The sequence below is a fragment of the Neodiprion virginianus genome, chromosome 3, assembly GCF_021901495.1.
Source record: "Neodiprion virginianus isolate iyNeoVirg1 chromosome 3, iyNeoVirg1.1, whole genome shotgun sequence".
NCBI lineage: Eukaryota > Metazoa > Arthropoda > Insecta > Hymenoptera > Diprionidae > Neodiprion > Neodiprion virginianus.
In genome coordinates, this window is record NC_060879.1 from 19607142 (window position 1) to 19618639 (window position 11498).

At 37.8% G+C, this 11498-nt stretch overlaps 1 protein-coding gene across 3 annotated transcripts in view; it reads left to right on the plus strand.

Annotated features, from left to right (window-relative positions):
- LOC124300189 (nucleolin-like) overlaps positions 1-10441 on the plus strand; it is a 46821-nt gene extending 36380 nt beyond the window's left edge. For all 3 annotated transcript variants that reach the window (XM_046753958.1, XM_046753959.1, XM_046753960.1), the window contains 2 exons: positions 8361-8511; positions 10131-10441. In XM_046753958.1, the coding sequence (XP_046609914.1) occupies positions 8361-8511; positions 10131-10278 (299 nt within the window). In that variant the 3' untranslated portion in view covers positions 10279-10441. The remainder of the gene's footprint in view (positions 1-8360; positions 8512-10130) is intronic.
- The last annotated feature ends 1057 nt before the right edge of the window (positions 10442-11498 follow it).

Here is an 11498-nt window from a genome sequence, read left to right on the forward strand (position 1 = left end):
AAACTTATTGCATTCTACAACTAATTACATCATAGGCTGTAATTAATTAAAAAACTCTTTTTTCACCCTATGATTCACTTCTTATGAATTCATTGCAATAATTTGAAAGTCTGACCGCCGCTGCATTTTTAATGCCTCAATGTTCGCTTAAGGGACGTTTTTTGGAAAAGAAAAAACCTACCGCTTTACAAACTTGTGTAAATAAACTAAAGTGTTTAAAAATAATTAGGTCACATTTTGTTGATATTCGTTGCAAATGATTATATCAAGGGTTACGTGTACGTGAATATCACTGTACGCAGATAAATTTATTATCGGTGACGTGGATTTCGACAGGATACGTGACAAAGTAGCGATTGGTTTTACAGTGAAGCGAAAATGTACTTGAAATGTACACGTTGATTTTTTTCACGAAGCGAAGTGTAGAGAATTACGACGATGAAAATGCAAATATATTTAGAGAAGTCATATACGATTACCTAAAAATACGTGATTCATTTTTTTCGGCGTTGTTATTTGTTCGTAAGTTGTAAAGTAATAAAAACGTTGGAAAAAAAAACAGGAGAAGCTTAACATCACCTTGCGATTTGAACTATTTGCAGACGTTGTACGCGCGCGTGATGAACGACACAGGCGCAATTAAATGTAAATCACAATGATATTTCAAAATGAGTGAAGGAAGATAAGATGCCGTATCTGCGCGATAATACCTCAGCGACACTGGTACAACTTTAATATTAATTTCATATCTTGCGAATGGCGTGGGAAAGTTATTTCAGACAATTTTTTTCTAGGTCATTGCACAGCTTGTCACAACAGATACGAAAATTTATATCTTGCATAGGAAGGACAAACAGTCCGTAGGCGGACAAAAATTTATGACGATTAAATAACCCGATTTTGTGATATTTATTCTCTTATCCTTTACAAGAATCGAAAAAAAAAGAAAAACTAAATAAATAAATAAATAAGAAAAACATGAGCAATCATTAGTCACAGAATTTGTTTAGGAATCAATAATTTTAAGTACAGCGAACGTGCCTTGTCTTCATTTCTATGCAATATTAATACTAACACAATTCGAAATACATCAAATGCTGCCACATGTGAGATTGTAAAATGATGTCAAGAGGTCCAATTTTTGGTCCTTGAAACGTGTTGATTTGAAAAAAACTCTACGACACAAAAGAATCATCGTCTTCTCGCTAGCGGGACGTTGAAACGAGTCACCCTGTATGTGCAAACCCGTTGCATCTGCATTGTACATATGAGGTATTCCATACCATTTCACCTAATCGGTGAAGGTCACCGACGCCGATCTTGGTGTCAATTTTTTTCTCAATTCCTCTATCGAAAAAAAAATCGATTGATTTCCGTAAGATATTTCCAAGTTTTCGGTACTTATGATGGTGTAACTCCCGAACGAATCGGAAATCCATAATTTCCTTCGGAGGAAAACTTGATTGCAACTTGTCGAATGCAAGTAAAAAGTTTCAGGAAAATCGAAGGTGTCGCGATTCAAAAAATTTTGATTTTTTTTTTCTCGAAAAATTTTTAGAATCGTGTGGTTGGAAAAATTTTCAAAATTTTTTTCTCAGAAAACTCGGACTTATCGACACATTTTATACTTGTATCATTTTTTGAAAAGAATGAAAGCTCTTGAAGATAGAGCCAGTTGAAAAAGGTCTGTTTCGAAAAAGTTGAAAAATCGGAAAATTCATAAAATCGACACAGGTGGCCTAATCGAAAAACGGCCGAACGCGTGTTCTTTTTTTTCGATAGACGAATTGAGAAAAAAAATTGACACCAAGATCGGCGTCGGTGACCTTCACCGATTAGGTGAAATGGTATGGAATACCTCATATGTACAATTCAGATGCAACGGGTTTGCACGTACAGGGTGACTCGTTTCAACGTCCCGCTAGCGAGAAGACGATGATTCTTTTGTCTCGTAGAGTTTTTTTCAAATCAACACGTTTCAAGGACCAAAAATTGGACCTCTTGACATCATACATATATATATATATGGTAAATACCTAGGTATAGTGCATGGCTATATCTCTTTGTACGGTGCAAGGTGCGCGAAGGAATAAGCGGAGGAGGTAGAGGAGGTAGAGGAGGTAGAGTAGGTACACCACACCTTACAGTACTCGTGCAGGTATCTCTGGTGAAATAGGGAAGGTAGAGAGATACGTACGTACATAATCGCGCACATACCTCTTACCGAAGACCGAACACGCGGCTGTTCAAGAAGTAAATTATGTACAAGATTTGCCGAAGGTTTCGCCTCGGTGCATCTCTGCCGCTTCTTCTTAGCCAGCTGCACCTTTATCCCAACAAAAGATTCGCCGTACCTAAGCCCTGTAAGGTATAAGGTACTGCATTTCTATGAGCAAGAACCGTCGCGCATAGACCCTGTTTACTCGTACCTGCAGTGACAAAGAGACTCTATGCACCCTTCGAAATACTTTTCTGTACAGTACGTGCCGTTGTTAGTTGTCCGTAAGCCGTGACGAAATACGCAATCCAGGACGTCTTCACGCCAAACTAAAAGAGCTGCAATGTTTCTGAGATATTTTTGGATTTACAGAGATTTCTTGGAGCAAGGAAAGTACGGTAAAATTTTCGGCTGGATTAAATGAAAGAAATTTTTATATCCGATTATCGCTCGGTTCTTGACTATTTTCATTTTTTACCTAGTAGTTCTAGGTAGAAAATGAAAATTAGTTTTATAGCTGTTACCGGAAAGTCTAGTATCCGTTAATATTCTTTCTCATCACGATCACTGTTAATAGATTTTCTTGCTACCGTTGCGAAAATTTAATGCTCGCGCAACGATAAATTGACGTTAAAGCCTTGTTTAACTAAAAAAGTAGAGTAAACCGAAGAAACTGATTTTCCGTTGCAATAACCAAAAAAGGATCGACGATAGCGCAAAATTGTTAGGCGTACCACGTTTTTCGCAATTCCAACAATATTCGAACAGTTTTATTAACGATACCTGTTTTACTGAATTTTTCTAGTTACTGTAGCGAATGAAATTTTTCTCAGCGTGGTGGAGCTCACCTTATTTTTATCCATTCCAATGAGGGATTCCCGAAGTAAAGAGATAAAAGAAGCAAAGACAGTTGGAAAATGTGTCCGCAGACGGAACTTCGATCGAGTGCGAGTATTTTTCCGAAAAAATGTCTCCTCCAGGTGTAAGAAAAGTGAAAGCCGATCGTTGCGTTATCAGTTGTTATAATACTTTCAGAAATACCGAGTAAACCGCTATTTACTTTTCCTACGCGACGTGGCGATTGAAAACGATTGGTTGAGTCATTGGCGTAGACAAGGGAAAATCCCGGTCGTTTGGGACAAATACGTTCGATTTTACTCTATACAGAGGTTTGAAATCGAGCGAATCGAATATGTAGGTTAGTGAGTTATCTGACCTCAAGTTCACCATTTGTTGCTCCCGGTGAGCTTAAGTTTCTTTCAACACGCCAGAACTTGTTATTGATTATCGAAACGCAATATTAGCGATAACTTGACTGAGTGATGTTCAGTCATACGTTCATAACGTGTCTGGAAATAATTGTTAGAGTACGTGGTAGACGGATCATATTATAAGCAAAGATCGAGAAACAGTATGGTTTTACTTTCTCAATGTTTGTGGCGAACATTTCGCTCAATTTGCATCTCAAGTACCGTAATATATAATAATACAAAGTCCGAAAAACATACCGTCAACCCTCTCTGAAAATTTCCGCTATCTCAACTCCAATCACTCAAAACCGAGACCCTTGATCTAGAGCACACTAGTGATATTGATCGTTCGTCTGATTGCCCGCTCTAAGTGAAATTTTTCAAAAGCTTGTACCTAGTAGCAGCGTAGAGAGATTCTGATGATTTCGCAAGCTAAAGTAAGCACGAGTCTCGCAAAAAAAATGGTCGATGTAAAACCATAGAGACTATAAAACCCCTTGAGCACATTAGAATTAACGACCTTCTCAAACGGTACTGTATATCCGTATCGAATATGCGCTGAGAATAGTTCTTGGAATCGAAGGCCACGTCCGAGGTTCCAAGACTTCTGCCTGTAATTTTCGTTCGTATCACATTCAGCGTTAAGCTTATAGACGAGTCTGCGAGCGAATACACCATACCTCATATCAGTTGCTAAATTAGTCATTTGGAATATAATAGTTCTGGGAATCTTGTCTCTGTCCAGGACCCCCAAAACTGTTAATAACGGATTTCGATTGGTCTCAGATATGTTGAAAGAGGACTCTTCCCGAGTACCTAGGCTAACGGCATTTTGTCTAATGGGCCTTATCGCTGTTGTTTGATTAATAAAAAGTTTTACGAACGAATTTTGTATTGTAACTTCTTTCCTGTAATAATTTGTTCAAATGTCGGCGCGAGTATATATGTTTATTTTCGATTATTATTTTTCATTGATTTCATTGACCTCGTTTTTCGGAATTCCAACAATATTCAAACAGTTTTTGCAACGATACCTGTTTTACTCAATTTTTCTAGTTACTGTAACGAATGAAATTTTTCTCAGTGGGAAATCTGTTATCAACAGTTTTAGTTTAGTTTCAATCAATAATACAGGCGTCTCTGATAATTGCATCACGTGGCCCCAATCCAATATGGCGACTTAAATCGCGGATTTGTGATACCGACTATACACGTGACTATATTGCTCGTCCACGTGAATATATTACTGAAATTGTACACCAACCGTAGACGGAGAGATGAAATGAGACGGATGAGGTCTGACTGTGTGCCTTTAATTCAAATAATACCTGTTCGAAGAGAATTTCTTTCTTTCCAACCCACGATTTTCCACTAAAGGTGTCACTGATAAACATGTTCATTTTGATTGTGATGAATTCCCGACGAGTCGCCTGCGACAAATCTTTTTCTCCGTTTTTCAGTTGATTAAAAAAAAAAAACGTCATATTTAAAATTATTGTACATTATAATGAATAAATTTATGCTTGATTTAAAAATACACAATTTTATCAAAATCTCACTCTATGCGATCCGATATAGAATTCATTTCCATAAAAGAACACGAGCTTCGGTCTACGAATAATTTTTCAAAATTATCAACAACTGAATTTTTTATTTGAGTTTGGAGTTTTCAGTTTTTTTCACAATGTTTCACATTATCCAACCAACAAATGCAAAACATCAACGACGATTCCAACTGAAATTTAAATCTGTTAGTCTAGCTATAATATTTATGAGCTAAAACTGACCCGACTCAACAATATTCTTGATTCTCAGCGTGAAGTAGCTTTAGTTGTTTTTCATAGATAAAAATGGTATATTAAAGATACAAATTTTCCTGTGCTCAGGCTTTCGGGGCGGTGTCAAAGTTCCGAAAGCGCAGAATCCCGAATGTTTTCGCGGCGAAACTTAAAGTAAAAAAACAAAACTTTGACGAAACATCAAACTTTCGAATGGTCGAAAATCCGACGCTCAAAGTTCCGAAAAGGCGGAATTCCGACAGGACAAAATACCGAAAAGACAAAATTCCGAAAGTGAGAAAAGAATAAGGAGTAAAATGAGCTATCGTGAGACTGTTTTCATGCAGACCATTCTGATTTTTGGTTTTCCTGATTTTTTACCCGCACTCGACAAAAATGTAGTAACAATAGATTTTGTGGATGATAAAATTTCCTATAACATTTATTAGAAACTTTTTTCTGTATAATGCATAGGTCTTTATTTATAGCGCGTCAAACTTTCTTTAACATGGTTATTGCTAAATATATAGTTAATGGTTAATGAAACATTAAAAATGCTGCGAACCGAACTTTTAGTACATAAAATTTTCAATAAACTTTGTCTCAAGTTTGTTGTTCAATTGGAATTTTTGCTTTTCGGAATTTTGCTCTATCATAACTTTACTTTTCGGAATCTTGCATTTCGGAACTTTGAGCCGTCGGTTTTCTGATCATTCGAAACTTTGACGATTCCTCGAAGTTTTGTTTCTTTACTTTAAGTTTCGTCGCGAAAAAGTTCGGAATTCTGCGCCTTCGGAACTTTTCAAATTCGGAACTTTGAGTCCGTCCCAGACTTTCTCCATTTCGACCTTGAATTACCAACGCGTTGCACTTCTGCACTCGCAGAAGGCTTTGGTGTGTAATGTTTCGATTTTCACGCTTTCTTAAATTTGAATCCTCATCTCGCATCTCCACCGCAGTCTAAGGAGGTCGGATTAAATCGCTGCCATGCAAAGCTTATTCACATAACGCGCGCTGTAACTTTTCTCCGCCCACACTCTAAGCGGTACGTGCACTTCGCTCCGCTTTGGAGAGTGCAACATATATGTATGAGGCGTTCCGTGCCAACTCGTTGAACGTCTGACCCTGACCATCTCGAATCCTGATCCCCTTTCTCATTCGTGTCATTGAAGTTTTAACTCCGAGAATTGTCCTTATTTGTTTCTTAAATTTTCAGAAATCTGTTATCTAATATTTTCTAAGTACGTTTAATAGACACTTGTTAAAGGTGGCAATATTTTCTTTTCATTTATCGTTAAAAATAATGTTCTTAGTAAATAAAACTATATTTTGTACCACAATTTCATTTCTCGGACGGATTCTTTGTCTTACGATCAGTGAACTATTCATTCGTGTTGAAAACAAGACGTGAGATACAACGGGTACATTTGTATGCTTACCGGATAAAATTTTCTCCGGAATTTATTATATGAACAGTGGAAACAGTTGTTGCACTTGTAAAAACGTAGGCAAAAATGATTGAATCGAAATAATTTTTAAATCAATAAAGGTGTCGGGACAAGACTCTGGAAAAATGACGATGTTGGCACGGAATGCCTCATAGTTATACAAGGTTTGTTGCAGGCGGTGCAAAAGCGGGGTAAATGTACCTGCGGCAGTAATTTTCACCGCAAAACTTGCAAGTAGCTTGTTTTGAATCTTTAGAAAGGACCGAGATGCAGTCTGCGGGAAAATGTATTATCCTATGTATCCGCAGTCACCTGCATAAAACTGCAGCAGCTCTGCATTTTATTTGCAAAAGGTATTTTAGCTGGTTCGTCACCCTCTTCTACTCAGATATTGTCGTGTACTCCTTGTTCATCCATTGTATGTACCGCTTCGTGCAGGCTTTCACAATTTTTTCATACTTTTAGCAGCTAACTTTGAGGATACTAAAATTAAACGAAGAGCTCTCAGTTTTCGTAACCATTTTCCATTATGAGATACAAATGATAAGGATTGAATTTTGCCTTCCGGATATCGATTCTGTCGTCAAAAACAATTAAAACTCAGCACTTCTCGAAAAAAACATTGCTGAATTAAATTTGTTAGTAAAGTTTATACTTTTATTGACAAATTCAGCTTTCAGTATGGAAGATGGACCGTTTAGGAAAACTTAATTTCATCACTGCGATATCATTCTGCTGATTTTGTCATTTCTCCAAAAAGTAAATAAACCGGTGTTGGAATTTTTCAATAATCCAGGGCGTTTTAAAAATGATTAAAAAATTAACCGTTAAATATACGATTGAAAAAATGACTTGGCCGGTTGACATCGTGCTCTTTCGATAATCTTGTAATATTTTTATCGCATCAGCAACAAAGTTTGATGAAAAAAGAATCTTTGCACGACTTGTTTCCATCGCAGGCATCTCAATGAACTTCATATTCTTTGAACGATCCAGATGAAAGAATGGGTAAAAATATCCAAGACCAGAGGTGACTTGGTCCACTCAAAGCTTCTACAGAGCGTTGATCAAAATTAAGCAGAGGAAACCCACCGACGAAAATCTTATCCATTTCCTTGTAAAGCTAAATACTTATGCCAAATTATCGGCATAATACTCAATCACATTACCCTATTGAACGTAATTAAATTGCGTGTAGCTCCTAACGTTACGGGTAAATAAAAAACACTGTTACGGAATACGCAGAACCGGCAATCGAAATCGGTTGAAAATTGTTTTTCTTCTTTTGAAGAGAATTGTATATAAAAAAAACTGTCAATCAAACCATCCGGTGAATTTAATTTGCGTCTTTACGTCTCGTACGGATGCTAATTCAATTTAATCTGTTTACCCTTACTCCGAAAAGCCGTCGTTCCCCGTTTTCCTCCATCTCTGCGTGAATCCCGTTTCACTGTGATACAAGCTTCGACGCCGCGACGCCTGGCGTCGAGCCAGAACTCGGTGCGAATTCGATTGCTGTATTTATCTGCGAACGTATACGCGTTTCATATTTCCGTGCAAGAAATGCGAGACGAACAATTCGGTATAATGAAATGAATCGCACCGTTTTACCCGCCGCAAGACTGTAACTCACCGTATTTTTAACCATTACATTTCGGTGTTTCAGGTGAACGGCCGTTTCCATGCGGATGGTCGGGATGCGGAAAGAGATTCGCCCGAAGCGACGAACTCGCGAGACACATGCGAACTCACACCGGCGAAAAGAATTTCTCATGTCCAGTGTGCAACAAGAGGTTCATGCGGAGCGATCATCTCAGGTATAAGAAATGAATTACACGTAAAATATCCCACTGTTATTCTTTAACGTGGGAATTGAGTTCTACATCACGTCACTCTTTATTCCCGGCGAAAAACTCGAGCCAGGCAATTCTTGCTGCACGGCACAATGACTTCTTGCAAGTGTAACGTAATCGCAGAATTTGCAACAGCCGAACGAAGCCTCGTTAATTATACTTGGATATCTTGAAAATATTCCTTCCCAAATACGTGTGCACAAAATTTATGCCGATTCGAGTTCTATTATTTCTTGTTTCTTTCTTCGCTTTCTTTCTTTTTTTCTTTTTTTTTTAACTATATAAAGTATAGTTACGAGAAAATGTAAAATACATTCGTATCTCTTTGGAAAGCGATACGTTGTACAGAAAAGTTTTAACAAAATTTTTGATCGCGCACTCGCTACGAGTGCAAAGAGTATGCAGCAAGAATACGTTTTGCCACATCTTGCGGCATCCCGTCGACAATCAGGCGATTTTTTTTCTTTACAAAAATGATTTTTTTACTTCGTTGAATACGTGATGCCTGCCATGCAAATATATTCCGCAACGTGTTGTTTCATTTGTACAATTTCGCAAAATGTTTTTGCAGATGTCTGTGAATTGATATTGTGTACTTGACAAATAAAAATTTCTATTAAATTCGCAGAGATATTTGCAGATATTATCTGTAGGTATTTTGCGGATAATTTTCGTAGGCTTAAAAGTTTTTTTTTTTTTGTTAACTTTGAATACCGTAAACGTCTTTCTTTGCAAAAGTTTTCGTGCACAGTTTGGCAAGTGTTCAAATTTTACACACTTATCTGACTTAAAATAATTCCGAGAATTGCCTACTGCAGGTTATTATTGTTGATAGAACAAAATGTTTAATTCAGTCTGATAAAAATTCATTGCCCTGAACTGCAGGTTTACTAAATTCAAATTTACTTTGTTTAAACTGACGCACAAATCGACTAACTCGGTTTCGGTAAACCCGTTTCTTAGCATACTGTACGTAACATCTGTAAGCAATTTCTCCCTTTGGTCATATTTTTATTTTGTTCTGTATTTTTGGCGCAATATCAGTAAACAAAACTCTATTGATTGAAAAAAAAAAACCAAACAAACAGCAATAACAGTCTGTTTAAGAATCACTATAAATTCAACTGCGGTTACGTATCAAAATTCAACGTTATAACGTTATAACGGCTATAAGAGAACAGGGACGCAAAGAATATAAAATACTTGATAAAATTTTTGTTCAATAAAGGTGGCCAAGTTCATTGCAACACTTTTATAGCCATTATTTCTTTGTTAGAAAAAAAGCAATGAATAAATACAGGTTTTATAAACTTATATATATATATATATATATATATATATATATGCAGCTGCGATACAGGTATACATTCATCAAACGAATATCTAAACTGCCTATATTCCGATATTGCGGCCATGATAAAAATGCCTCGGTCGTATTTTTACCCGTTCGCTTCGTAATTAAACCAACAAAATATTTTCTCTCTCTCTCTCTCTCTCTCTCTCTCTCTCCCTCATTCTTACGCCATTGCGTACAATCGTTATTCACATTATTCGGATCGTCATCGTTGAATTTTTTGTTACAGCAAGCACGCAAGACGGCATCCGAACTTCGACCCATCTGTCCTCAGGCAACGCCGAGCGCCAGCGCGAGCTTTCTCGGTGAATTCGAGCGACGGAACACCGAGCGAAGCACTATCAGACAGCATCCTATCGCCTCAGTTGGATTATTAGCACAGCTGCTATTAACAGGCGAACGAGTGTAAATAATAAATAAATTGTGAACAATAGTGCAGTGCAACGAACAATGAAAAAAAAAAAAAAGACGTAGAAGAAATGATCTCGAAATAAACGTCAGCGGAATTATTGCGTCGCGCACGTTTCGTGAGGCTATGCAGGCGTGCCACTCTCTGAACAGGTATTAATCGCGTTGTATCAGAGCTCGATCAGACTCGATTGAAAGATTTAGGAGTGAAAATGGACAATCAACCGATCGCGTGATAGCTATAAATATAACAGACTCTCCAAGCTTTGCGGTACGAATTTACTATTTTTTACTACGCGGCAACTATACGTACACATAGTTGCACGTGTATGCGTAACAGACGAATCTCCATACGGAACCACGATCTAGTGGCTTTTCGAAGGACAAATTTTCTCGTCAGTGCGAAACTCGATGCTTGTAGAATATCGAGAGTTTATTAACGAAATCCGGGGATTCGCCGATGCGTGCACCGCCGAGACGTTGTATGATATATAAATACATAGTGCAGTAGGGTAGGTGTATATTTATGCTTAGAATTGATAGTGTGTGTAACCTATACAGAGTGAATTCCCAACTACCGCACTGCGCACGCGCGACAATCCGAGAGCGGCCGTTTGTCAGGGTGACCAACCGTCATAAATTTAAACGGTTCGACGCGACATGCGTAACCTGAAAAATTTGCACAACTGCCAGCGGCCATGGTCAAAACGTTTGATGTTACGTTTATTATGGTTGGTCACCCTGGCGAACAGCCGTTCACGAATTTCAGCGCGTGCGCATTAAATTTTAGCAGACGATGGACCATGCGATCGTTAAGAAATCACTTTGCATATTGTTGCACTTATGGTATAGCGTAATTTATTTAGTTATATAACGGGGTTTTCAGGGAGCAGCGCAATTCGCGTCCAGAATGTGATAGAAATTGACGTATTGATCCGATTTCTTGGTTTATTAATGCTCGAGAGAACCAGAACGCGGTTCTGCGCGTATAGACGGTTTATCTTGATGCCAACTTCGCGGCGATGAGAAAATGTAGGATACGAAAAATAATGCAATGAAAAATACAGAGGACAAATGATTAATTGTCAAGTTCGCTGCTCCTAAACTAACGGGTTCCTGTACACTGACAATATACACGATTCGGACAAAGAGGGCTTCCTTCAAAGATCGCGAGGTTGTGCTCCGCGAT